The sequence below is a fragment of the Alternaria metachromatica genome (assembly GCF_023757995.1).
Source record: "Alternaria metachromatica strain BMP 0045 chromosome Unknown scaffold_45, whole genome shotgun sequence".
Taxonomy (NCBI): domain Eukaryota; kingdom Fungi; phylum Ascomycota; class Dothideomycetes; order Pleosporales; family Pleosporaceae; genus Alternaria; species Alternaria metachromatica.
Window position 1 is genome coordinate 183,189 of NW_026055536.1, and position 27,329 is coordinate 210,517.

The 27,329-nt window shown below is 52.6% G+C and overlaps 11 protein-coding genes across 11 annotated transcripts; 7 read left to right on the forward strand and 4 right to left on the reverse strand.

The window, feature by feature from the left end:
- Window positions 1-170: 170 nt before the first annotated feature.
- J4E83_010473 (uncharacterized protein) lies at window positions 171-1,028 on the reverse strand (the record flags this gene model as incomplete). The annotated part of the gene is made up of 1 exon (XM_049337354.1): window positions 171-1,028. The coding sequence occupies one exon, from the start codon at window positions 1,026-1,028 to the stop codon at window positions 171-173; it is 858 nt and encodes a 285-aa protein (XP_049183581.1).
- A 542-nt stretch (window positions 1,029-1,570) lies between these two features.
- On the forward strand, window positions 1,571-2,827 carry J4E83_010474 (uncharacterized protein; the record flags this gene model as incomplete). The annotated part of the gene is made up of 4 exons (XM_049337355.1): window positions 1,571-1,629; window positions 1,679-2,282; window positions 2,431-2,748; window positions 2,795-2,827. The coding sequence occupies 4 exons, from the start codon at window positions 1,571-1,573 to the stop codon at window positions 2,825-2,827; spliced, it is 1,014 nt and encodes a 337-aa protein (XP_049183582.1).
- A 222-nt stretch (window positions 2,828-3,049) lies between these two features.
- On the reverse strand, window positions 3,050-4,009 carry J4E83_010475 (uncharacterized protein; the record flags this gene model as incomplete). The annotated part of the gene is made up of 2 exons (XM_049337356.1): window positions 3,050-3,194; window positions 3,249-4,009. The coding sequence occupies 2 exons, from the start codon at window positions 4,007-4,009 to the stop codon at window positions 3,050-3,052; spliced, it is 906 nt and encodes a 301-aa protein (XP_049183583.1).
- A 378-nt stretch (window positions 4,010-4,387) lies between these two features.
- Window positions 4,388-4,945, reverse strand: J4E83_010476 (uncharacterized protein; the record flags this gene model as incomplete). The annotated part of the gene is made up of 3 exons (XM_049337357.1): window positions 4,388-4,621; window positions 4,673-4,770; window positions 4,819-4,945. The coding sequence occupies 3 exons, from the start codon at window positions 4,943-4,945 to the stop codon at window positions 4,388-4,390; spliced, it is 459 nt and encodes a 152-aa protein (XP_049183584.1).
- A 1,659-nt stretch (window positions 4,946-6,604) lies between these two features.
- Window positions 6,605-8,641, forward strand: J4E83_010477 (uncharacterized protein; the record flags this gene model as incomplete). Its single annotated transcript, XM_049337358.1, has 1 exon — window positions 6,605-8,641. One exon carries the CDS (start codon window positions 6,605-6,607, stop codon window positions 8,639-8,641), a length of 2,037 nt encoding a protein of 678 aa, XP_049183585.1.
- An 809-nt stretch (window positions 8,642-9,450) lies between these two features.
- J4E83_010478 (uncharacterized protein) lies at window positions 9,451-10,674 on the forward strand (the record flags this gene model as incomplete). Its single annotated transcript, XM_049337359.1, has 2 exons — window positions 9,451-9,524; window positions 9,573-10,674. 2 exons carry the CDS (start codon window positions 9,451-9,453, stop codon window positions 10,672-10,674), a joined length of 1,176 nt encoding a protein of 391 aa, XP_049183586.1.
- A 2,946-nt stretch (window positions 10,675-13,620) lies between these two features.
- On the forward strand, window positions 13,621-14,739 carry J4E83_010479 (uncharacterized protein; the record flags this gene model as incomplete). The annotated part of the gene is made up of 1 exon (XM_049337360.1): window positions 13,621-14,739. The coding sequence occupies one exon, from the start codon at window positions 13,621-13,623 to the stop codon at window positions 14,737-14,739; it is 1,119 nt and encodes a 372-aa protein (XP_049183587.1).
- A 593-nt stretch (window positions 14,740-15,332) lies between these two features.
- J4E83_010480 (uncharacterized protein) lies at window positions 15,333-16,832 on the forward strand (the record flags this gene model as incomplete). Its single annotated transcript, XM_049337361.1, has 1 exon — window positions 15,333-16,832. One exon carries the CDS (start codon window positions 15,333-15,335, stop codon window positions 16,830-16,832), a length of 1,500 nt encoding a protein of 499 aa, XP_049183588.1.
- A 941-nt stretch (window positions 16,833-17,773) lies between these two features.
- Window positions 17,774-18,514, reverse strand: J4E83_010481 (uncharacterized protein; the record flags this gene model as incomplete). Its single annotated transcript, XM_049337362.1, has 1 exon — window positions 17,774-18,514. The coding sequence occupies one exon, from the start codon at window positions 18,512-18,514 to the stop codon at window positions 17,774-17,776; it is 741 nt and encodes a 246-aa protein (XP_049183589.1).
- Window positions 18,515-19,956: 1,442 nt separating this feature from the next.
- Window positions 19,957-21,140, forward strand: J4E83_010482 (uncharacterized protein; the record flags this gene model as incomplete). Its single annotated transcript, XM_049337363.1, has 2 exons — window positions 19,957-20,096; window positions 20,183-21,140. 2 exons carry the CDS (start codon window positions 19,957-19,959, stop codon window positions 21,138-21,140), a joined length of 1,098 nt encoding a protein of 365 aa, XP_049183590.1.
- A 4,723-nt stretch (window positions 21,141-25,863) lies between these two features.
- On the forward strand, window positions 25,864-27,219 carry J4E83_010483 (uncharacterized protein; the record flags this gene model as incomplete). Its single annotated transcript, XM_049337364.1, has 1 exon — window positions 25,864-27,219. One exon carries the CDS (start codon window positions 25,864-25,866, stop codon window positions 27,217-27,219), a length of 1,356 nt encoding a protein of 451 aa, XP_049183591.1.
- Window positions 27,220-27,329: the final 110 nt, after the last annotated feature.

Consider the following 27,329-nt stretch of genomic DNA (forward strand, 5'->3'; position numbering starts at 1 on the left):
AAGTAGTCAATTGCACGCTACATATAGCATACGCCCGTTCAATCGCGCTTACCCAGTCACTTGTAGTAAGCTGCGAGGATGTTTACTCCCAGTCGCATCATGACCACCTGCAGTCACGTGTCGATCACGCCCCTGTTCGTGGTCAGTAAAGCTCTTCAATACCAGCGGATCTACCCACAATCACGGCCTTCGCAATGCGCCATCAACGTGTCTTTCCAAATTTCTCGGTCCAGAGTGGCGGGAGTGACACGAAAGTCTTCATACCCATCCAGCGCCCCATACAACTCATAGCCAGCCTCGATCAGCTGCCGCATCAGAGGAAATAGCGCGCTCACGCGTTCGGAGAGGAGGCACATGGTGGTTTCCTCGTCATACGTGTACTCCCCTGGGCCATAAATGTAATCTACTCGCAGGTGGAAAACGATCGATGCGCCAGGCGCGAGCTTGAATAGGCATTGTCGGAGTGGAGTGGCGTCGTCTTCGTCGAATTGTTCGCACAACTCGACCTCGACATGGCGCAGCAGACGATCGCCTTCCAGACCGAGACCCCAGATATCAGTCTCGAAGAACTCAGCGACCTCCGTAGGTGTGAGATATAGCCACAATTTGGTATGATAATACCAGCGACGTGCAAACTCGCTCATAGTGTCCAGATCAACAAATTTCTCGCTACACATATGCGCGTATCCGTATCCGCGTTCCTCGGCATAACCCGCAACAATATCCCGGTATGGCTCGTCGACGTCTTCGAAGTACTCGTTGTTGATGAAAATCGGTTCATCTCGAGCAGGGGAGAGGATGTGGTCGTATATCATGTCCCGGAGCTCGCGTGGAAGCTTATGTTGCATGGCGGTACACAATGCCCGACAGGACTGCTGGGCGTAATGTTCGATATGGGCATCGGCGAAGTTTTCGTATTCTGACTGCGTACGATCCAGATTTGCGATTTGGGACGCCGTGAGTAGTGCACTGTTCTTGTCCAGAACATGGTCGATAAGTGCGCAATACCTGAGTGTGCTGGTCCTCATATTAGCACTAAACATCCACTTCATCAATGACCCAGGTGTCTACATTGCCTTCAGGGTTATCGCGACTCTCATTTTCGTCCCCATGTATGCTGCAGCTCGCCTGTTCAGATTCTTGTATGAGGCTTTTGAGATGACTTACATGTACACGTTTTCACGAGTCAAATCGACTGTGTGAGCCATGTTGCTTTCGCTTTTGGGGGGCTTAGATGGTTGGGTTGAAGTTCTGAGAGATTTGGTTGGGTTGAATCAGGTCTGCGGGCTACATTAAGACAAAATCCTGCAAAGTAGGTAGCTTAACGGCAACGTAGGCTCCAGGCTGTTTGGGCTTTTTCTAGATTAGCGTGACTGACCTGTAATCCACATATTTCACTCCGTAGGTTGAGTCTCTGGCCCGTGTGTTCTTTCTCTTCACATGCACTTTGGATGACTGATCACAACGCCGCGTTGAGAAAAGCACCCCTCCTCAGCCCCTACAGTCTCAACTACCCGCCCCAACCTTTCTTCAACCACATTCTCTACTCACTCGTTATTCAGCCATCGCCATGGACGTGCGCACTCCGCCCGCTGTAGGATTCTTTCTCGACCATGCATACGTTTCCCAGTAAGTTCCGTCCGAAGTCTACGAATCTAGCGGCTGCTAATAGTTTCAGTACCCTCAGGCACATCCAGATCCTCAAACACATCGAAGTACCCGACCGAGCCAAGCTCAATCGCACAAGGCCTCATCAAAAGCGTAGTAATCTTACCTTGAAGACCCGACAACGATTCCAAAATCTCAACCAAAAGCTGGCCAAAATCACCGCAAAACTAGACCAGCTCGAGAACGTTCTCCAGCAGTACTTGGAGGATTTCACGGCTTACCGTCAGCGAATCGTTCTGGAACTACTACAGACGGAGTTTGCCCGAGAACTTCGCGATGAGGTATACGGCTATATGATAGGCGGCGACCAGTTGGCGATCAGTATCAATCATCATGACCTGGTCGCGACTGCCTCGCCAGCATTCGCCATACCCGGCCACACGATCGCAAGTCGTTCCAAGCACTTCCAGACGTCACTCACACGTGGTGGTTATGGCCACTTACTCGAAGCGAGGGCGATACTCAAGGACACGATGCTGGAGCTAGCGCACGCATGGTACAGGCTCTCCACGTTTCGCTTCATGCAAGCCATCCACGTCGAACTATTTCTCAGAACCGACTTTCATGGCTTCGGCCTCGATACGCAGAAGCTGATCCGGAGTGTTGAGGGTAAAGTAGCCGCCACGGATAGCTCTTGAGGTTTTTTGCTAACTTGTTACTAGTATGTACTCTCCTTGCTACGCTTTAGCCAAGGCAATTTAAGACATCTTATTATTTGTATTCTCAAATTTCATTTTATTATCGGTACTAACAGCTTGATAGCTATTCACCCCTGTCATCTCTTCTGGAGATTGCAGCAAACTAGCTAAAGACTTGGCGGAACTTCACACTCTCAAGACTGGTGCCAACATCCTACTCAGCTTCCAGGCTATACCGACAGACGCAGTGTTCAGGGCAATGGCAGACCCCAGCGCAGCAGTCCCGCCTCACGATCTCGCACTTCTCTTTCCAGGCATTCAGAACTTGATTGCAGCCGAATACCGTGTCACGGTGAAGCTGGGCTACCACTTGAAGTTCAAGGTTGTAAGCGAGGAGCTGACGGAAGAGTGTTGGAAAGAGAAAATCGAGGATAATGACAAAGTAAGTCACATGGTGTGGGGACAGACACTCGCTAAATTTGTCCCAGGCCATACTTGCGAAACGCGCCCTTCGTGAATGAGCGGCCAGTGATGAATCCGATTCGTCTGACGAGTTTGTTGAGTCTGCATTGTAGACTACAGGGTGATGGAAGAGGGCGAAGTGCAAGGTAGTATCTTGTGTTGGAGAGGACATGGCGATGGAAGAGGGAGAAGTGCAAGGTCATAGCTTGTGCTGGGGATGACATGGTATAGAAGGGTGGACACACTGATCTTTCAGCTATCACGCGAGAAGCGTACAGAGTCTAAAGAATGAATTTCTTCAAAAGATTGGCAAGCTTCTCAGGCTGTTCAAGTGCCAAACTGTGCCCGCATTCCTCGAACACCTCGGAAATATGCACCTTCTCCGCCGCAGACTCCATCTGCTCCTGAACCAACGGACCAAAGAATCTGGATTCCGTCAGTATCAACCGCATCAAAACATCTCCTCATCGCAAAACTTACTCCGGCGCCCCCACAGTCATAACACAACACCTCAACTTCCCCCCGGTCAAAATCTCCTCCTCAACATCCACATTAACCCAATGCGCCCTATAACTCTCCAGCACACCCCTCAACCCGCCCGGCGCCTTCAAACACCTCACCCACTCATTCACAGCCACCTGATCCAGCGCACTAGGATTATAACACTCAGCCTTCATGAAATGCGTCCAGAACTCTTCTTCCTTCCCCTGAATCAACATCTCGGGTACATGCGGCAGCCAAAAGAAAGGGATATGCCAGTTCCACACGCCAGCCTGGTTATACTGCGCTGCGATGTTTTTGCGCGTGAAGAAGGTTTGTTTGGTAAGCGCGTAAGAAAGCAGCATCTCGCAGAAGGAGAGGTGTGTTACGCGTTCGGGATACAGGCCCGCGAGGCAGAAGGCATATGTTGCGCCGCGGTCTTCGCCATGGACGGAGAATTTCTCGTACCCGAGTTGCGTCATGAGTTCGGCCATGTCTTTGGCGTTGGTGCGCCCATCGTAGCCTTCGCTTGCGGGGGGCTTGTCGGTTGCGCCGAAGCCGCGGAGGTCGGGGGCGATGATGGTGAACTTTTTGGTTAGTAGGGGTAAGATGCGGTACCAGTAGTAGTGTGTTTTGGGTGTGCCGTGGAGGAGGAGTAGGGGTGGGCCGGATCCGGATTTGATGTAGTGGAGGCGGATGCCGTTTACACGTGCCATGTGGTGGTGGACGGGCTTGCCATCGTGGTCGTGTATTTCTGGCATCGCGGAAAGGGTGCAATTATTCTTGATACGTTCCTATCGGGCCTGTTGGTCTTGTACCACGTTGGGCTGTTCCAGCAGTATGGTGGTGGTTGTACCCCACATCCAACGTCATGGTTCACCGATAGGTGAGCGGAGCCAGTTCCGCACTATGAACAAAAGCAAATCCATTGCACACCACCTTCACTTTTCAGCATCGTACGATGATCTGAATTTAAGACTTCGAGAGTTATGAAACCCGCCATATTGAACATTCATATCCTGTTCTCACGTGGAAGGTCAATGGAGATTGACTCGTATCGATTGGGAAGTTTTCGCATTGTCAATACAGCTTGGAGTACTGTCTTTTAGTCTCTATCTCTTTTTTACAACTGTTCCGCCTCATGAGTCCGGAATGGCAGCAATAGCCTCAACCTCGATCAGAAAGTTGCCAGGTAGCTTGCCAACCTCAACAGCCGTGCGGGCTGGCTTGGGGGTGGGCAGCATAGCAGCGTAAACCTCGTTCATCGCGCTGTAATCCGACATGTTGGCAAGGAAGACCGTGGTCTTCATAACGTAGTCCCATGACGTGCCGGCTTCTTCGAGGATGACCGCAATGTTCTTGATGACTTGGGCCTGTATTGCGTGAGTATGAGTCCAGGATGAAGCTTGATTTGGCTTATGTACCGTTTGGGCTTCAATGCCGCCTGCTACAATCGATCCATTGAACGAAGGGACGGTTCCTGAGGTGTAGACTATGCCCTTCGATGTCCATGCACCACTCGCTTGACAGTAATTAGCACGTAGTCATCAGACATTGGCTGGTAGCATACAGAGAATGGGTCCCTGGGTACCAAGATAGGTCACAACTGGTTGCTCAGCGAGCTTTGGTGTTGGCTTGGCAACTACGGCACCAGTAACGGCGAGGAAAGTAGTGACAATGGAGGTGAAGGAGACCATGATGAAAGATTACAGCGATTGAGTCCTGCGAGGGTATGGACGTAGAGGCACGAGTATAATGATATGAGTATTCCGATATCGTTGGCCCTATACAGTCTTATAAGAGTTGGCAATGCTCGCGGATCATCATCTCCCGACTCTTTCGTGTTCGGTCAAGTCTGACCGCCCGCGTTGTACCGAATGCCATGGCTTCCAAGAGCTGCGAGTGTCCATGTACCAAGTAAAGCTCGTTGCCAATGTTGCTCCGACATGCAGCCAGTATTGTTGGATTCCAGCCACGGCTGAGGATCCGCGATACAGTCAGACCCGTTTGTAATGGTTAACGGTCCGCCGCCGGCTCCAAGGTACCGGAATGTCCACCAGGAACTGTACTACCTGCACTACACTCAGGTTGGCAGGGCCTCGCGCAACCGTTTCGGCGCCATCGTGGGGTTCAAAATCGCGTAGATATCCAGAGAACACTAGAAGAGGAAGGAGGATAGCACTTGTGGCGAGGTGGAGCGAAGGTCAGCTAAGCTATCGCGAGAAGGGCCGTCGAAGATGTAGTTCGCCTGGGCGCCGAGATATCTCTGCATTTGTATCCTGCGTTTAACGCGCACTGTGAAGCGCGCATTCGTCCTGACGTAACGTGAGATAAAGGCTGCAGGGTGTTGAGATAAGAGTCGGGGTTTAGGCCAGCCGTTGCGCGTTATCGCAATCGTGGCTCCACCTGGGGTATCCATGGCTTGCCGCTCATTTGCCGAGAGGATCTAGACCCCTGTCTGAACTTCCTTCCGTGAAGGACAAGCCTTTCCCTGCGGAGTTTTGACATTGTTCCCGGACGAAGTCTATGCCACGTTTTTGGCATATCTTGTGTCCGACTCATGCTGGTAGCTCAGCCCCACCTGGACACGTTCAGTGCGTTGGAGGGTCGCGCTGGACGAACATGCACATCATCGCACGCACCCCGCTTCTGTGTCACCTTCGCAATAACGCAGTCGATAGGGTGTGTAGCCTTGTTCTTGAGATATGTTCTGTAAGAGTAGTGCCCTTCGTTCTTGTTCGAATGCCTAACGGCCCACGATGTCTTGTGTCGAGGGGAACCGCATTGGATGGTTCAAGGTAGCATCGTGAAGTTGCATACGCAGCGCTGGTATCAGAGCCGAGATCGCTCGGAATGACGGTCGTGGCTAAGCCGAGCCTCCTGTCTTATCCGATGTGGGTTATCTTTTCGCTGGTAGGAACCTCAGTCCACAATGCCATCTCTTCCGTAAGCTGAGTCTCCACACTATCACCCGTACTGCATAGCACTACTGCACCTCGCTTCGAGGGTATACTGCGGGTCAACTGTAACAGGCATTTGGGCGTGTCGCGTACCCCATCTTACTTACGAAAAGTCTTGTAGAAGTCGCGCATGGCGACGCCCTGTAGTCCTTATCGCGGCCGAATGCATAGAATTTCTGTCAGGCCAACGGCAAACGGTCCGTCGCAACAACAACTTCCGATGATCATAGCCACGCCCTACGACGATAAGGCTTGGTGACCAACGGGAATGCGAAAGAAGCTGTAAGCTTGTGCAGTACTGCCCGCTGTGGTCGTGCATGTAGATCCGTATATGAGCAGGGCATCTTTCCCTTCATCTCACACTCCTCATCACATCCATCTCTTCTTCACACCACAATGAAGGGTCTTTTCACAGCCTCTTCGGCTGCCCTGTCTTTGGCTGGTGGTGCTATCGCCAGCCCAGTTGCTCCTCGATCGGAGGTTGTGTTCTTCAAGCCCCTGGCTGTCACATCCAACTCGGTACACAACGTCCATGTCGGCTATGGAGACGATGACTTCGAGGGCGAGATTCGTCTGGTGTATGGCGAATGCGGCATGAAGAGCCACGCCGACGGTCACCACGATGTGGCATCCCACTACATCAAGCGATCAAGTCGTCCCGAGCGGTTCGTCTGGATCGTACCGGATGATGCTGTCCACGGCGGATGCCTTCACGCCTACTCAGGCTCCAACCTGATTGGCCGATCAGCGCCCATCTCGATCCAGCATCCACCAAGGAAACGAGAAGAGATCTCCGACGTGGCTGATGCCATGGGTCCTTGGTTCGACGGTGTGGCCTACATGGAGGCGAAGCAAAACAACGCATCATATGCCGCAGTCGAGAAGAGCAAAAAGATCGCCATTGTTGGTGGAGGTATGTCGGGGTTGATGACAAGTCTTCTCCTCGACTCCGTAGGCATCCACGATTGGCACATCCATGAGTCCTCGCAGCGTATCGGTGGCCGTATCCGGACGAAGTACCTTGCAGGCAGCACACCCGAGCAATACCAGTACCAGGAGATGGGGCCTATGCGATTCCCTGTCTCGATCACCTACCCGGACCAGAACGAAACACTGGAAATCAATGACCACAAGATGGTTTTCCAGCTCGGAGACGTCCTGAACCAGATGAACGGAGGCAATACCAGCGATCTTGCCGTCAACTTCATCAACTGGATCCAATCGAGCCCAAACCTGCCCGCTAACTCAAATGGGTACCGTCTGCCAAACGGTCGTATCCCTAGCGCAGCGCAGATCAAGAGCAACGCAACGGCCTACACATTGCCAGCAGCCGAGGGCCCAGATGAGGAGGCCGTGGAGAAGGCGGAGGAGGCATACGAAGAATTCGTTGGATACACACCGGAGGTCGAGCGGGAAATCGCAACCAATGTCTTCAAGGCTCACAAGAACGCCGTCGACAAGGGTCTCTTCCATTGGTCTGAGGCTGCGTACATCAAGTACGCGCTGAACGCGAGCGATGATGTTGTGGATTACATCACTGGCAACGCCGACGCTCCGATCTGGGAGTACGACACTGTATACTTCAAAGCCACGGATTGGCGAACCATTGACAAGGGTCTGGAGTCGTTGCCTCGTGCATTCTACCCCCACGTTCAGGATCGCTTGACTCTAGGACGCAAGGTAACCGGCCTAAAGCACGATGAGAGCACCGGAAAGATCGCTGTCCAATGGCGCCAAGATCCTTTCGCCATGGAGCCGGAGAGTGAGGAATACGACTACGCAGTCGTCGCGGTGCCTTTCTCCAAGGTCAGGCTCTGGGATCTCCCCCAGTACTCCTCGCTTCTGTCGCGCGCCATCAGCGAGATGAACTACCAGCAGTCCTGCAAGGTCTCTCTACACTACAAGACTCGTTTCTGGGAACACCTCCCAGAGCCCATCATCGGTGGCTGCGGCTCAGTCGATATCGCAGGTATCGGCAGCGTTTGCTACCCCGCGTACAAGGTCAACTCAACTGGGCCCGGTGTCATCCTTGGATCGTACATCTCTGGTACGCTAGCACGCTCGGTGGGTGCGCTCAGCGAAGAAGACCACGTAGCAATGGTCCAGCGGGCGATGGTGGAAATTCATGGCGATGTGGCTTCCGAGCAGTGGACTGGTGCATACGAGCGCCAGTGCTGGGAGACCGACGAGCACCAAGCCGGTGCTTGGGCCTCCCCATTCGTTGGCCAGCAGGATCTGTTCCTGCCCGCCTACTACAAGACCGAAGCCCAAACCATCTTCATCGGTGAGCACACCAGCTACACACACGCTTGGATCTTCTCAGCACTTGACTCCGCCGTGCGCGGCACTTCGCAACTGCTGCTGGACATGGGTCTGGTCGACGAGGCGAAGCAGATCGTGGATACCTGGATGGGAAGGTGGATCTCCATCTAGATGGATCGATAGAAGAAAGTAAAAGCTAGATAAATAACATAGCAATGAATAATGTCTGATCAATGCGACGATGAACTGCAATGGTGATGAAGTAAGGTCGTGAGAATTATTGAAAGACGCGTGGTGCAGGCGCGATGGGGTGCGACTCCCCTGCGATGGCGTCATCGCCCCTGAAAGTTTGAGACCGAGGCTTTCACATGCATGTCTCCAGCCATCCATCAACATCCTCGCAGAGCTCTCTTCGGTCCCCCATCAATGAGGTGATAACAATCGCGCTTGAAGCCGTCCTGCGTCGGCGGAAAATGCGATCGTCCAGCCAAGTGCCATGTCGTTCGTGTCGGCTGCCCATAGTGCCGATCATGGGAGTATCCTTGGCGATGGCAGTTCACGTGACCACGCGTTCGATCACCCAAACACAATTACTAGCTGCACTTGAGCAACCCGGACACGACGGTTGATGTCGCGGCTTCACGAACTCGAGCCAGTATTACTCAATGTCTTGCACGTTTAGACTGAGCGATCGCGACGACGTTGCCATCTTACCTATGCAAGATGGATCCTAAACAAGTGCGCTGCCGTCTGCATCAGTATAGAAGAAAAGGAGTAGCCAAAACCCAAGGTGATGTAGGCTTCTAAGAAACCGATTCTTCTCTTGTTGTATAGCGTGATGCTACCACGAAACCCGATCGATGAGCCAACTCGTCATTTCCGAAGTCGCGCCGCACCCCGGTAGAAGTCTGAATATGTAAATGTTACGGAGTTCACCTTGCGCCCAACTTGGTGTTTTCCGACAGTAACATCTCTCGACTATGGAGACATCCCACCCAGAGAATCCAGTGCGGTCGGCTGGAGCGCTCAAGCGATTCCGTGACATGCTTGACAAGTAAGGCAAATCTTCAAAATTCACGTGTCTTGTGCTGATAGCTCAAAGGGACTGGTCTGATACAGAGCCCTGCAGAAAGAAGCTCAAGACCGAAATTCGCAAACAGAAACGAGCAATTCTCATTACCAACGCGCTGTTGCGTGGATCGAAGCGCCTTGCTGACACTCCTTACGGACTTGCTATTCACGCCGCCGCGCAAGCCTGGAAGAGACACGCGAAATTCCTTCCGTACGAAAACTCTGTTGCAGTACTGAAGAAGAAGTACAGCTTTCACAACTACAACAAAGAAGTACGTCGTTACGTATGTCACGGACTACTCGAGAAGATCGCAGCGCGAGAGATTAGGGACCTTATATACGGATACCTGGTTGAGCCTGGTCTGGTCACGCTCGTCGAGTCCTCGGATAGCCTCAGGGACGAGCGTGAGAAAGACTATAGATATGTGGGTAGCCGCCGACTAGCATGTCTATTTTTAAGAAACCACGAATATTGGGGCTTCGACTTCCTCTGCAAGCAGTCTGGGTTACCAGAGATCTTCCAGTGCGAGCATGTCGGTCACAAGTTCTTAGTTGAACTAGTGCAGCACTGGTACAGAGTCAACACCTTCGCCATTGAGCGTCCCGATGACTTGTCTCTTATCCCGGACTTCGCCATTCAAGATCGTTGGCAGCTGGGTATCGTGCCGCGCGATCACATCAAGAACCTGGAGTTTCCCATTCACATGGCCTTCGTCGCTCGAGACGACAATGGCAAGCCTCCACCGCAACTGCCGCTGCTGTGCAAGGGACTGGAACAGTTCCTGCAGTTCAGTCCTGGTACCAGGATCAATCTAAAGATTGTGACCAGCACACCACCTAGGAGCAGGTTCATCAAGAGCCCTTTCTCATCGCGCAATATCGTCTCACGAGTACCGGAAAATGGCCGCATCTGGACGCGCAACGAGAAAGCGATACTGGAGTTTGTTAAGGATTTAGAAAGCGGACTTTTCGACACGTTCAAGAGACTTTGTAATGCTGGGCTTCTGCTGGTGTTTAATGTGGACCCTTACTATGTGGGTCCCAATTTGGAGATTAAGGTCTTTAATGCCGAAGAGATCACGTATGATTTGTGGGCTGAGAAGATATTGGCGTTTGAACAGGAACTGAAATGAGGATTGAGGTAACTCCACCTCACAGGCCACTATCACAACATCTAGCCCAACCCCTCATGGGTCATTTCCACTCCAGTACACCATGTCATATCAAATGTATCCCCTAATGTATAATCGATGCATCAACAGCAACCTCCCGACACCTTTTTCTAGCAACTAAATCCACAATCTGTGGTACGGCATCTACCGTCGCCGTAATAAGCTGTTAAACAGCTGCAGATATCGGGGGTAGCTTGTGTCTAGTGTTGGTTAGAAAGTACATTAGGAAGACTCCGGACTGTAGGTCACTTACATCGAGACATTGCTCGTACCAGAGTGCGCAGATGTAGCACCATAATAGTGGCTTTCCGTCAGCAGCTTCGGCCGCGACGGCCGCAACCACTGCAGCGTCAATTGCGGTGACATCGGGGCGCAGAGCTAATGATGCAGGGACTGCGATGGCAGTTGTGGCCATGAAGGCGGTGATGAGCGAGAGGAAGTGCATGGTTGGTGTTTATTTCTGTGGTAAGTTCTGGTAGATGAACACTCGATTGCGGAGTGAGTTCTTTCAAATTGGTGTGATGATTGTCTTTCAAAAGACGTAGCACAGGCTCTTCTTATAGTTGGGAGGCTCCTGGTGTCAGTAGTAATGCGTCAACCGCGGCGCGAGCGCTATCACGGCGTGGCCCTTTGCCGAGGAGTGAAGGACGAAGTCGCGATTTAACCGCTGGTTGAGTGAATGTTGGTTGCGAAAGCAGTGAACCCCTTACTTATCATGAGGGGTAGCTGTCTTGATGCATATGCCAGTGTGCCAATTGACGAGTGTATATGACGTGTTTTGACGAGATCGCAATCATCAGCAGGTGCGTGGTACTAGATCTGTACTCGATCTTCTATATCGAGCCCTTTCTCAGGTTGGTTCACGCTGCGGCCACATGTCAACAAGCTTAACACTGTCCTGTAGCTTGTTGCTCTGGGAGAAGGGTTTAACTCGTTTGATCTGTCATTGTCGGCCGGGAGCTATACGATCTGCTTTCCAATGAGGATTCATAGGGATTGCTACTGTCTATAGCCTACAATAGTCTGTGCGAGTCAATCGCCTTCAATATATCTCTTTACCATCTCCATCGGGCTCTCCGACAAGCGCAGGTGTATTATGAGCTGCTCTTGTGTGACACCCCCGCAGCTGATATCGGCTTCCTACCAACAGCACATGCAAGATAGCTAAACCTCCGCAGCATCGTCTGTATAGTTGCGGCGTGGCACTGACGGCTCATGTCGATGACGTCGTGTCGCTGAACATGCCCACCAGCGATTGAACAGTTAGGGGACCTCGGGAGTAAGGGCGTGAGTCACATCGGAGATGGTGTGCGGGACGTGGAAATCGGCTAGATCATGCACCGGCCCGCTTTTGAGTCACACGAGGCAATCGAGATGCTGAAGGACGATGCATCAGCAGGTGCGCGTTGAGACACCTGGGTACGCGTGGACAAAGACGACGTCACGTGGACGCTTATCGATAGACTAGCGCCGGAACATCCTGACGCGGGCACCGCGAAACGTCACCTCACGACGCGTGCCATGGTAGCCTTCATCCTCCTTGTCCCCAATCGCGATCTGCCCACATGCCAACGACACCTGCTTCCTCTTTCGCTGGCATTGTGCGCGTATGGTGTGAAACCCTGACCGGGTGACACGCGCTTGTCCTGTTCCTATCCCGCTAGCTACCAGCTCCGCCGCCGGGAACGCACGATCGAGTCCTTTTCGCTTGCCGCTGACGCATCGGTCTCGTACACCTAGCTCATACGAGCGCATTCGGATAGAGATATATCGCTCGAGTGGTGGGAAGCCGGTTCTTGCTGGTAAATGCCGCAAGATCGCTACGGGAGATCATGCTGAGTGCATGCCGCTTCGGCGCTGAGGTCGTCAAAGGGCTGGCTCCACTATCCTCAATACACATTCGGCGATGGTGACTTTTCAGTCATGCTGGATCATCACAGTGTGAAGCGCACCTTGTTGGGCCGTCCATTCAGGTAGCACACAAGAGCGAGGAAGCCTCAAGGCAGAAAGGGCGGCTGTGCTATGCTCCTTTCGTACGCCTGCTATATCCCGCTTTCCGATTGGCGCATTGCAATATGCTGGAAGAACGCAGAAGGTTTGCCTCAGTCGGTCACGTCTGCTAGTACAACAATGTGTGGCTATTATAAGTCGCATCCGAGTAGTCTACACCGTGAAGGCTTCCGCAGGATAAATACCGCTGCAGGTCAACGCAGTATGCCGCGCATACCTTCCGCATTCAATATATAGTAGCAAAGAAAGCGTTCAGTCCTGACGGCCTTCGTTCCAGAACAGGCCAGCGGCATGCGGCACATCCCATCAGGCAGCTGCGACTTGAGATTCTGTCGATGTGCGTGGAACCGTGGAGTCATTAAGTGTGGTGGGGGAGTACATATAAAGTCCCGTTCCATGGTAAAGGTGGCTTAGCGAGTATACCTGCCCCTTGAATGCTTTGTGCAGCCGGCAGACCCCAAGCCATTCACGTGTGCACGCTAGCGTAGATCAGTCTTCGGAAGCCGCATAACAGCTCAACCTGCCGCACCGTCCTCGCTGATTCCAACCTCATCGCTCTGCCACCACACACATAAAGCCTGCTCAACCCCCGCGCTGTCGCGTCAAGCACGACAGCACCTCGCACCCCACGCAAAGCAACAGTCGACCTGCTTCTTCCGCACGACATTGTACCTCAACGACTACACCCTCTGGTCGCGGCATTCTACCTGGTGAATCCTAGTGCTCCCGATTAGCGCATGCTTTCACCCCTGTCGTGCGTTGGCTGAACCCACCCCACATCGCGCCACCTGAAACAGGAACATCGTCAAAGGACATCACCAGTCACCGATCCGATTGTATCTCTCTCACACATACTTCAATCGACCGCGACAAATACTCAACCACTTTGTAGCCGCCATGGCAAGATTTGACGAATTCCCGGCAGAGTTGCGCAACATGGTTTACGACAACCTTCTCCGCGATCGTCATACTCAGCAGCAAACTCACAACTCTCTTGCACTCTTCACCGTCTCAAAACAGGTGCATCTAGAGTCCACCTCTTACTTCTACAAGAACAATCCCATCAGCACCGTCGCCCCGTCGTCGCCTACAGACGCCAACGCCACCGTGCTTCCTCCTATCGCCGATAGGTACCTTCGATTCCTAAGTCGACTCACCGTATCTGCCACGATTGGGCGAGCGAATTCGGAAAGGGAGCGCAAGATCGCCGATACCATAGCATCACTAGCAACTATCGGCGCAGCCTTCGAGGACCTGGAAATTAACATTCAATCCTCCTTATCAAGGCTTACGAATTCACGCGTCGATGACTCCGTACTGCACGCCGACCATCCCATCACGGTTTCGTTGCGACGACTGCTCGATTCTGGAGTGGCAAAAGTCTTGCGCCTCGATCTCCACAAGGTCTGGTTTGCGCCCGGTATCGCCCAAGGTCTTCACGTACGATACGGCAATCGACTCCAATTCGTGGGTGACAGGAATGCTATCAGGGAACCACATAGCATGGAAAGGTCTCTCATTGGCACTCATGCAAGCTCTCATCTGACCACCTTAGGTGTCGATGACGAAGTCATGGCCAACGCTTGCTCGGACGATGCGTACACTCCTCGGACTCCAGCTTCTCTTCCGTCTTCTATCTGTTCACCATTCGAAGATCTGGACATGTTCTCGGTGACGTCGTTCGATCTCAACTCGGAAACCACTGCCGACGACGAAGAGTCCATGGAGTACGCGAACGAGGGCTCATTTTTCTCGGGCGCCGACATCGAAGAATGGGAGGCCTCAACACAGGCGGCGGAACAGGAAGAACCAAAACACCAGTACGACATCGAAATCGACGAAGACGACGATGAGGATGAGGAGATGGAAGACATATCGCAAGACGATATGGAGGCGATCTTTGGCAATCTGGAGGAGACCGCTCATCACGTTGCCAATGACGCTGACATTTCATACATGACTAACTTTGCGCCTGAGCTGCTCTTGACTCGGCACAATCTTGGTCATCTGGAATGAGGCTTACGCGGTACTACTACTAGGTCTCGCGATATGGCATGTGTGGACTTCCCATGATGTCAGTGCGTGTTGTACAGCGACCATGATGAGGCATGATTGTAGCGAGCAATATCGTGCAATTTGTGGTCATGGCACCTTTCCTTTCTCCGGCACTCAGCATACAGCGATCTTCAGCACAGCCTGCTTATCGCGTCTTACACCAGCGAGCGCTAGCATTTGTTAACGGCGTTTTCTTGGTTTTTCACATGTATCGGATACCCGTGCGCCGCCATTACCAGCATTAAGGCGTTTTCCCTTCATTCCACGACGATAAACTGGCACGGAAATGGCCACGTCTCTTTATAGAAATTACCAATCGAAAACATATCTTCCATCCCACCTCCCTTCGGCCAGTCGATGCCATCATACCTGAGTCATCGGGAATGACTCCCACAAACTTACATCCTCATTGCTAATCTTCTTCTCGCAGCACTAGTATTCTCCCTTCATCATCCCCACCGTAGCTCTCTGCGGTCAGCGACATGGGGAATGATCGATGCAGACTTCGCAAACCCCGCATTCCCGACCTTCGTGACTGTCAACACGACGTGACCATGCCGCAGCCGGAGAACCCCTTCGCTCACTTCGTTCACTCCCAAGCACGCCGCAAATCCGAGTCCGCTGCAATTCCAATTCACGACCGTGATGTCAAGCGCGACACGGCGACAAGCTCTACGGCGCGCAACCCTTTTGCACCACCGGTTCCACCAAAGGACGAGCCGCATAAGACGGCGTCCACTTCGTCCGCGATTAGCGGGGCACGGGATACTCTGAGTGCCTTGGAGAAAAAGTGGATGCTTAACGACTGCATCCAGCCGAAGTCGGTACATGAAGATAGGCTAAGGCAAGAATACTCACCGAAGAGCATGAGGGCGGTAGATGAAAACGAAAGTCGGGAGGGAAGGTCGCCCGCCCGCCGAATACATCCAGCTTTGAGGTCGATCTCATCACCCCCACGAAGCTTTATAGCCCTCCGGGAGAGTGTACAAGACAGCGGGGTCGACGTGTTCAGTCCTGTAACCTCCAGCGATACTACATCAGAGGACGCCAACAGCGAAGTCAAGTCGAAGACCGCAAAGCGCGACACCGTCGCCGATCTATTCAGCGAAATAATGGGAACCGGTAAAGCGCCACGACTACCGCGTCAGAGAGTGCTGGACGAGGTCTCTACACGTTCCGCCGTGCCACCACCCCTGCGTATACCCAGCAAGCCCAAGCCTTCACCTCGTGGAAGTGCCCTACCGCCGACGCACAAGTACAACAAGCTGGAGCTAGGCGGCCGTCCTTCACTCCAGATAGTAACGACGTTCGCCGAGCCCAGAACCGCACCAGAGCCCCTCGCCAATCGTCGCAGTTACACGAAGCGCATGAGTCACGGGCACGGTCGCAAGGACAGACGCGCATCCATGATGAGATGGAGTTTATTCCAGAAAGACACGACAATACCACCGCCGAAAGTACCAGAACCACGGGATGACACACCGCCCATACCCCGGAAGAGCAGCAAGAGAGGCAGAAGTATCACCTTGGAAGAGCCATTGCTACCCAAGAAGATACAACTTCCTCTTGAAGAAAGTGTGCCACCGCCTCTCACCAAGCAACGGCGCGCGCAAACCTTTCCTGCGCAAAAGAACTCTCACAAGTTGCGAAAGGATTCAGACATCCGTCTTTCACCCACCCTGCCCCAACGCAGAAACACGCATCACATCACCGTAAATCGGATGCGTGACCCCGATGAAGCTTTCGAGGAACTTATCGCGCTCCGCAGACGTGCGACCGCTGATGTCACAGATGGCGCACCCACGGCGCCTGCCAAGGCGAATAGCAAACTTCACAGCGTTGGTGGCGGTGGAGGAGGCGATTGTTTCGGCCTATACTCAACAGCAAAAGGCCGTGTCGATGATATCGTCGAAGTAGTGCGAAGTGTGAGAGAAAAGAATAGAGCGAGGAAGAAGCGAGAGAAGATGATGGCGGAGGTGAGGAGAAAGTATGAGGAGATGGCTAGTGCTACTACTGATCAGACGGGTGGAGAGGGAGGGTACAAGTGGTTGTAATTGGAGATGTGATGGGTTTTACTGTGTTGATATATCTACACTATGCCTGAAGTTGGATGAAATTTGTTCTCGCTCGTTAACCGTGATCCGCAACGTTGACGCCCTAGACGAGAAGATATCTTCACGCATGGGAGAAATCACAAGCGTAATATGATGTTAGCCATGATCGATTCCCACACGAAGTTCTCTGCCTTGCCTTCCCGTAGATCTTCAGCTGTAGGCGGGATGGTGGGTTGGCGTATTGGTCTTTCCTTCCCATCCGACGATTTAGCCGGGGAAGACTTGGGTTGTGCGTGTGGTATGAACACTGTTGCGTGAGGGTTCAAAATATGGTAGATTCTTGCTGAGAATTCTTCATAAGAACGAGGCGTGTTTGAGGTGTTGCCAGTTGTGGCATTGATGTCATCCTGGCTGGAACTGGGTTGTTGATTGGAAGACGTCATGACGGGCGATGATGTCGAATAGAGGCGCAAGAGATTGCTAAGTGTAGGTGCGCCTGCGGGATTTCTTTCTTGAAGTATACGAACGGGAAGGATTATTCAGAAGACTAAATACTTCACTCATCACTGTTTCGCTTGTGGTCAGTGATTGTTGTGTGCGACAATGTCTAGCGATTCAAGCAAACGATAGTCTAGTCATCATCGCGTCTATTGTCCTGAACATGTCTCTGGTGTTTCAGCAGAAGTTATGTACGCCACGAATACTTGTCTAAACCCATTCGATACTTCTACCTACTATCTGAAGTGGTATGATAGACTACAAGACTCACTCAACTCCGCCGCTATGATCGCCGTCGCCCTGTTGACCCTCCTGCACCCGCCCGCGTATTTCATCGTGGAACAGGGTCAAAGAATTCTTCAATCGAGGGGTATTCTTCTACCGGCTTTTTATTTACCGTTTCTCTAAGCACCCAAGGGTCAGAGGAGCGTGGAACTGGTGAGCTAAATCTTCATATTACTGATACGACTACTCTTCTTTGGGACCGCGGGCCTTGGTTTTGGTGATGCGCTGCCAGAACTACGGCGCCGTGAGGAGCTTCTAGACCCACTCTCTTCTTCCAGAGAAACCTGATCGGTAGATGGTGTTGCTGGGTCCGCCTCGTTTGTCGCTCGTATACCTTCTGGCGAGTGGCCGGTATGTGTCTTAGTTACCGTAATTAGTTCGTCGACGTGCACGAGAATTTGTTTCAGTGTGTCCATGGCTGCACCCTGGAATTCACTTTCTCCGATTGCTTGACCGTAGCCGTAGCCATCGTGGATTCCAGATTCGATGACCCAAGCTATGGACCCCATGGCGTAGCTTATGTAGTAGATGAAGTCGCCGAGGAAGTAGGGTTGCAGCAGCGTTATGGCCGTCCATATCATGCCTGAAGCAAGCGCAGCGGTGCTAGGCTGAGCACCGGGAATGTACAAGATGCCCTGGTAGACTGCGAGTATGAGGAAGACTACCCCTGCGACGAATATGGCCATGTGTAGTTGTGAGGGGATGTATGTGCCGGACGTTTCGCGTTCTGGTGTCGGGCTTTCGGAGCCTCGTGAGTCATGATCGCTTCGGTCGTCGGTAGAGAAAGCGTTGGACTCATCATGTTGGCGTGCTTTGCTACTAATGTCGATGAGATTGGGATTCGTGGATACGAAGGATTGTGGTGCCGAAGACTGGCTTGGGATTGACGAACTTTCCATTTGGTGGTGGCCTGCTTCTGTCATCGTATTTTGGAGTCTGCGAACTAAATTCATGGCTTGTTATGTATTAAGTATGTAGAGAAAGTGGTGGCGCAGCCCGGTATACATACCCAGCTGACGGAGAAGTTTGCTTCATCTCAAAGAGAACGCGCGAGAAAGCACATGGAAGGCGGAGCAAAACATGCCACAAGCAAGTCAGTTCTCTGTCGTTCATTCAAGCCTTGCGCTAGGGTGGGTAAAACCCGAGTGGCAGATCAGGCATCCAGTTCCTGTTGACCTGAGTATCGGTTGGCGTTTGCATGCATACAATGCGGATCAGGCTACGCCGCATCAGGTCTGTAAAGCAACGTCACGAAGTCAGTTTTAAGTTAAGTACACCCGTGCAGCTAGTTACCGAGAGTCAGAGTTGTGTCGCGTACTCGAGGTTTGACAAGTCGACGACGCCACACGGCAGGCTGACGACAAGAATGTAAGAAATAGACAGCGGCCCCAGTGATGATCACTGATCAGGGCCAGTGATGATACCTAGGCTATCCATCGTAGCCCCATAGGTGTAGTAATCACCGAGCTTATTGCATTGACGCTGACAATGTCGAACGTTTGATTGCTCCACGGACCTGCGGAACGCCCAGTCAGCAGCCGCATATTGTGGCACCGCCCAGGAAACACGGCCTTCGCTGCAGTGGACACAGGTTCGTTTCAGACAGCAACAGACAGCGGCGTCGGATGCGGGGTGGTTCTGCATGTTGGAAAGGAGGCGTTGGCTTATCGGGAACAGCGAAGATGTCAGGAGGCGGGATGGAGATGTTGAGTGGGGCGGGTAGCCAGGCGGGGAGATTACCAGTTTCTGGTAGGCGTCGCCCCAATTTGGACCCTTTGCCACCATCTTCGCTCGTCCGGTCGCACTGGAAATGGCCTCGAGCCCAACACGTACAACAACAGCTGTTCCTCGAAAAATATTAACAGCTTCGACTGTGTCTATGTTGATGCGCTGTCAGCCACAGCGGCACATGACCGCCAACTGCACTGTGATGCCGTGCCAGCCGTTTACCAGCGCGGCAGGAACCGTGCATCAACACCATTTGGAAAGATTCACGGCTCAGCAGCGGGCCAGCATCTGATTCGCCCCAAGACGGGATCCAGAAGCCACTTTAGCAGCGCCAGTGGATCCAGGTTCGGGGGCGTCTGGCTGCAGGGACACCGCAAAAGGCTGAAGGGCCTGCCAAGCGCAATCTCGCCGGCCCCCAGCGCCCCATGCCACCTCCTGCGCGTCTTGGCTGGTGCTGACGAGCTGGCGGGTCTGTCGTCTTTTTAAATGTGCTGATCCCCCGACGCCCTGCCACAGCACGCTGCACCCCCTATCGCCATCGTAACATCTTCGTTTGCACTTCGTCGCGTCGCTCGTTTGGATCTCCCCCATTCCCGGATCTACGCCGCCCAAGATGATGCTACCGTCGACTGGAGGTCGGAGCCCGTTGCTCGCGCTCTCGGTGAGCGCTGGCTGTGTCCTGGTATTCATCTTCGCCTTCATGGCTTGGCAGAGTCCACCCCGGGTGACTTTCCCACATGGCCAGTCCAACTTGTACGTGCTGTCATTTCATGGTTCTTGGGATGGAAGGGCCATGGCCTAATCAATGCTTTTCCGGCGGAAGCTAACAGACCCTACAGGGCAGCAGCCAGCGCGCAGACCGACTCGACCATTGGCGATGTCATTAAGCTACTGTACCAGAACCTGAAGGTGTCACCGACTGAGCCCTTCATTCGCGAACCAAATGGCAGCCACATCACGTTGCCACCGAACCCGCGCTACAAGAAGAACCTAGGCAGCGACGTCCTGATCCTGGATCTGGAGACCCGTCCCCTCAAGTCTACTGAGGAGTACGAACGGGGCGAATATGACTGGCGCAACATCAACCACGTTTCTGGAGGTATTTTCAACCACTACACGTATGCGCTTGTCCACGGCTACGACTACAAGTTCGTCCAAGCGCGCGAATTCGAAGACCGACACGCCACCTGGATCAAGCCTTCTGCACTTGCAAATCACATCAAGGACTACAAGTTCATCATCTTCCTCGACGCCGATGCTGCTTTCCGCTTCCTGCACGTCCCTGTCGAATGGATGCTCAACCACTGGGACGTAAAGCCGCACCACTCCTTCGTCATGGCTAAAGACCCTTGGAGCGCGAAAGAGCCCCAGTATAACTCCGACCGCTTCAACCGCACCTACACCAACACTGGTTTCATGATTGTCCAGAACAACGAGCAAACCCTGCCCATTCTCAAGGCATGGCACGAGTGCCCCGACGACACCCGCTACGCAAACTGCTCGCAATGGAAGCAACCCCGCTTCCACGAGCAATCCGCTTTCGGCGAGTACATCCGCTACGACTACGAGCAATACATCAAGGAGCTTGAGTGCGGAGAGGCCAATGGCTTCCCCGGTGTCGAAGTCAGCAACTGCCAGGGCAAGCTCATCCGCCACTACTGGTTCGAGAAGAGCAACGTCAAGATGGACTTCCGCGAGAACATCATGAACGCATTGACGCTCCCGATACAAAAGATCTTCGCGCAGAACACGAGTGGCGTCGTATACCAGCAGGAAGAGAATGTCATACTACAATAGCAACGGCTTGCTCTACTGGCAAAGCAAAGATAATACGTTTACGAAGAAAGAGGAAAGGGCTTATCGCATAGCATAGCGTTGCATTACCAAGGCGTTTTCCAGATATGGGATGGGCAATCATTTGTTATCATGTTTTCGGTTTTGGTTCGGTTCGGGCTGGGTGGTTTTCGCCCCGATTCATTTTACCGTCGCACTTTCGATCTGGGTCTTCCGACGCGATGATACCCCAATACGAGTCTCCAGTTCACACAATCAATATTATTCACACAAGACTGATATCCCGTCCTTGCGCCAGATTACTTTGCCTTGTTTCGAGTTGCTGCGCTTGGCTTCCGACGTTGTGACACCCGGGGCCAGTGTCACCTGCCGAACGAGGTATACTCCCCCCAGCCGATCCTACAGCTTACCACGATTGAGACGCCCATCAAGCGCATCACCAACGGCACGCCTGAGAGCTACAAAACAGGATCTCTTGCCCAGCCCAGCCGCTTATCACCGCCACTTCACCCTAGCCACGCGACTGCATATCTGCCAAGGCGCTAGAACGTCGTTAGCGCCGATGATCGGCGGTCAGCCACGTCCTCGAAATTGGGTTCGGCTGGCAGGGCGGCGTCCTATGTAGGTTGGCCGACCGGAGTTGCGACGGCGCTGTTCAGGCGGTCTGTCTGCGGAGACTACTCGCTCTGCTTTGGGATGGACAATGGCGAGCTTTCGCGACAAGTGTCCCGAAATAGGCTGAATGCGCTTGTCGATCTATACGAAGCGCTTCGGATTGCGCCGGACGCTGGAATTGGCAGGTTTGGTCGGCGTACCCGGTCCCGGTGCTAGCAGGTTCTGACACGACGCTACTTGGCCTTTGGACGATGCTTCTTTTGGAGATGTAGCCTTAGGGTGGAGGCTAGGGTCTTTCGTGCGTAAGATGGTCGTCTGAATGATGGCTTACTGAGGGTGGCATATACACTCTCAATCATATACCGGACGACAAGCACTACATGTCGCCAAACTTCAGTATCCGTCGCATCTCGTTCCCGTCTCAAGCATGAAGCTCAGCTTCAACATCCGAGAAAGCCGTCACCTACTTACGCTTGCCAGAAGCTATTAGTGCTTCATGTACCCCGAGTTGCATTGGCCCTTGGCGTTTCCGAAGTTCACCTTCAACACGAGAGAAAGTCGTCACCTAATTACGCATGCCAGAAGCTGTTAGTAGTCCGTCTACCCCGAGTTGCCTCGGTCCTTATTTTCTCCCCATCGCACCACGCTCCAGGGTTAGCTTCGGGCGCTTGCTCTCGTACCAAACTCGGTGTACGTACGAAGCCGAAGTATTACCAGAGGAGTTCTTGACGGTCTGGGTCTCAGTTCCCTCGGCATCTTTTTCCAGGAGCTTGAACACATCCATGGTTTGTATGTATGATTATCATTCCTGTCGCTTTCGATTATAGAATATTGGTCTGCGTTCACATCTGCTGTGGTGTGTCCAGCATATACTTCTAGAGTTCTTTTATAAACCACTGGCTACAAGGTGAAAGTATGTTGGAAGATCTGCTCATATTCACAGCTAGTTAACACAGTACATCGCTGGGACAAGGTGCTGAAACAAGCCCACGCTCTCAAAACTTAGGATCCAAGGCCTGTGTTGACGATTACACACTTGGAGCCGTCACTTCGATGTTGTGCCGCTGAAGAAGCCTCCCAGACGGCTCGTTCGATGTAGTTTTAAGTGTTTCGAGACGACGCAGCGGAAGCTAAGAAACGCTCTTTACCCGGACACCCATGTGCGGTGTCGCCAAGCGCACGCACTATACTCCTGTGTTGGTGGCACGAACCAAGTGCATAAGGGTATACACGACAACGACAATATATCTTGTATCTTCCTACTCTTCTGCTTCGCTTTCCCGACCTTGCCTTCCTACAAACGTGACCGCTATCGCATGATCATGCGTCGCCATGTCCAACATCCATCGATCTTGCTGTGCCTCCTAGGCGCATGTACTGGACTCCAAACGGAACACCCACCGGCTACAGTACAATTCGACCTCGTTTTCCCTCCGAACTACTCCTTGGTTGAGCCCTACTACCCATCACCCGTCATCTTCGCGATTCACAACTTCTCCGCCATCGACCAGAACATCCTCTTCTGGAGCTGGAACATCACTGATGCGATTTCCACCGTCAAGGGCTATGAATCAACCACCCTCGTTGCCTCAGGTCAAAGCCGTCCCGATACCATCGGCGTAGGAATGTCACCTGAAGTACTTCTCATAGTTGAGCCCGTTTCTCAATTAAGAAACAACACCATGGACCTTCTTCGTCTGAGCTACACATTCGGTCTGACGTACGCTTGTGGCAACACAACTGGAATCTCAGCAACTGGTTCAAATGACACAGTGCAGTTCAAGGGAGAGAGCTTCTTTGGGCTATTACCAATCCACTCAGACGGAGACTATGGACCCTTGGCGCTCGCGAGAAAGGGACGCTGCGCCAAGCCGATCGGGTCTGTTGGGGTTCAGAAGCAGCCCTCGAGCAACTCGGAGCAAGAGTGTCAGTTTCTCAACCCTGGTATACAGCCCACGAAAACGTGTGCGCTACCCATGGATGCAAGGGTGACGAGATGGGCGGAGTCTGTGATGAACATAGCAGCTGAGTGTCCTAATCAGACTTGGCCCGATACTACTGGGCTGATGGGTAATTACATGTCGAGAGCGTCTGGGAAGAACGATTTGGAGACCCGTGGTACGATTCTGTTCATAATTGCAGCCTTTCTCTTGATTGGAATTTACCCGTAATCTAAAACCAACACTGTTATCTGGCAACAGCCAATTTGGTTGGAGGACGTCGGCTGTGCACCAATAGAAGTTTTGTGTTTGCTCTAGGGCTGTACCACGTACTTAGGGAAGGATAAAACCATCGCTCGTCAATATACCCTCTCATCCCTCACATACCTTGAGAAAAAGACCCTTCTACACAAGGTGAAAACAACTCAAACACCCCCACAAGTAGAATGCTCTCGCGATCCTCCGACCCAACCTACATGACCATCGCTTGCCCACGCAGCACGGGGATCAGTCCCCGAAACAAGATACCAATTGGTATCGTCGACCCGGGTGCGCATCCAGCGTGCACATTGTGGCACGAGAATCTGGACAACAACCTCCCTTGTTGTATCCTTACTTATTTTTACCTCATCACGACTGAAGAACTATTTGCGTGGGTCGGTGTTAGTGTATGCGCTTTATGACTTGGAAGAGCTGATGAGATGACAGAACCCATCTCTTACCAGTGAATGCGGGAATTACCAGATTGGCCATAGCTACTGCGTTGAGGTTGGTATCACGCCCAGTTCTTCTGCGGGAGTTTCATCGGTGATGGTATGTCCGACTCCTTCAAGCTCACGACTCTCGTCTACGCCAGTCTCTCGTCCCTCCACAACGTCGCCGGTTACCTCAACTTCCCCCACACCTTCTTCCACGCCGGCAATGACTACGTTGTCCACAACATCTCGCGCATCTCCTTCAGTATCCTTGCATGATGGGATTGCTACAGTACGCCAAAGGTTAACGCGGGTACTGGAACATCTTGTTCGGGCCTATGGACAGATGTCAACGCTTGCGTGTCTATTCTTGGACATAATCCCGCACCTTCAACCCCAGGAAACAGTGTTCAGAGACCCAGCCTAGTTCCAGGATTGCTTTGCATGAGTTTTCATGCACGCAAACATTCCGTATATATGCCAATGGATTATCTGTTACACATGGCCGTGTTCTGAGAGCCCTGCAGCTTCATGTACCTATAGACATATGTACCCTCATCCGCATATGCCGCCGGAATGTTTTGCTGGTATCAGCGTGTGCCTCCACCACATTTCCACTTCGCGGAAGAATGATAGCCTGCATACTCAAACATTGACGTCAGTACGAGCTTGACAAGACGCAGTAGTAAAAGTAGCTGCTATGAGCGTGGTGAGCAGCTCATCGAACTTCGTCGCGCTTGGCCTAGGAGTTCCACTCAAAGTGTGTGAAGTGAGAAATCTGATGGCGCAGCACGACGCCATTCGCATTTAGAATGATGGGCTTGTGTGGGTGTGGCTGTCCAGGCGGTTACCGGCAAAGGTTCAAGTGTCGGGGTTCGCGCTAACTCTAACAAAGGTTAGCGGGCAGGTTTTGCCGAGGCCTGATCGCGTTGGGGTTTCACTCTCGAAACGCGTCACGTCTTCACTTAGGTGCATCCTCCCGCCGTTCCCCGCGCACTCGTGATCCGATATCCTTGCAGCATCTGTCGCGAGCAAGCAATGTCACAGGAATGTATCTTGCGCACTCGGGTGATTCCTAACATGAGCAGCACGACTCCTACGAAGACCACTCCGGCTACGTTGCTCGAGCATCGCGACACCCATGACTACCCAGGTACCTAGGAGGTACACGCCAGCCAAGCTGATGTTCTATCCCCAACGCGTAGCTATGTTTGAACGAAGGCTGAAGCCTCATACCCAGTATGTTACAGCGCCCATGTAGTAACGCCCAAAGGTGGTTCCGACGCGTCTGGGTGCGGCTTGTTTTGCGCAATCGTTTCATCTCCGGCTTCACGATCAGGTTGCGTTTCAAGTTTCTACCCAAAAGTTCAAGACATCCTTATACAAAAACGAAACTGCAACGCATGATGTTCTTTTGCTCCTGTATCTTCGCATTCCCTGAATACCGAATCCACTCACAAACCACAGTCTGTCATCATGAAGTCAGCTATTAGCCTGAGCTTGCTGCGAAGCGCGCTCGCACTATCGAACGAGAAAGTCGGCTTTGTTGCACAACAACCTCTCATACAAGATGCTTGCCCATCAAATCACCTGCTCGATAATGGCAAATGCCTACCGTTGGCATACGGCAACTCGCCAGCATCAGTAGCATTCCAGTCCAACACCTCGGACCCCTCGCCTCACACAAACTCCCTAGAAGACGCCCGCGCGTTAGCTTCTCAAACAGAAAACTTCCCCTGGACATTCTGGCCAGAATGTTTCACCAACGAAAAAGTCGCAGAGCCCTACTGCGTCTTCAGCAAACAAGACTTCGCATCGGGGAGAGGCATCTTCATCGTCACCGCACGTACCTTTGCCTACGCCATGCTGCAACACGACGCATTCAAGCGCCCCGAAACGCTCGAGCGCATCAACCATTACGAGAACCCTCCCTTCTACCAGCATGAATTTCCAGGAAAAGGAAGAGGCCTGGTCGCCAACAAGACCCTTCAACGAGGCGACGAGATCTTCGCGTCCACACCTATCCTCATCACAGACCCCGATCTATACGAATTGCCCGAATCCGAGCGCCTTGCGCTGCTGTATCGCGGTATTGACACGCTTCCGAAATCAACACAGTCTTTGTTCTGGGAGCTCATGGGCCACACGCCTGATGCGGACGCGATAGATGATCGCATTACCACGAATAACTTTGAAGTCGCCATCGATGGCATCTCGCAATCCGCGCTTTTCCCTGAAATCGCCATGTTGAACCACGACTGCCGACCAAATGCCGCGTATTTCTTCGATGAAAAGACGCTGACGCACTACGTCCACGCCATCCGACCCATTTACCCCGGCGAGGAAATCACCATAACATACATCAACAACGAGCTACCGCGCGCACGGCGCATGCGTGGTTTGGAAAAGAACTGGGGGTTCAAATGTTCTTGCTCCACATGCACTGCCCATGCTTCGTTGGTCACAGAATCGGATTCGAGGCTCGAACAGATTGCGACTATCCAGCAGGACGTTCTCAGTGACTGGACGGAATCTTCTGCTGCCACTCCGGCAACGGCAGAGCTTCTCATCAGCTTGTACCAGCAAGAGCGTCTCGATGCTAGTCTCGCAACAGCGTACCAGCATGCTGCGGAGACATACAGTAGTTTTGGGATGAAGTGGGAGGCAGTGCGGTATGCACGGTTGAGTGTAGAGATGAGCATGCTAGACAAGGGCTGGAACGACAAAGATACTGCGGTGATGCAGAAAATGGTCGCAGACCCAACGATGACCTGGAGTTGGAAGAAGAGGGTTGGAGTCAAGAGCGGATGCGGATGTGGCAAAGCCCATTGAGATGTATTGCGAAGAGAAATGGTGGTATGATAAGATACAGTCTAATTAAATATAGATGAAGACATGTACAGTATTCAATGTACAAAGAAGAGGAAAAGATGCAAAGTGCG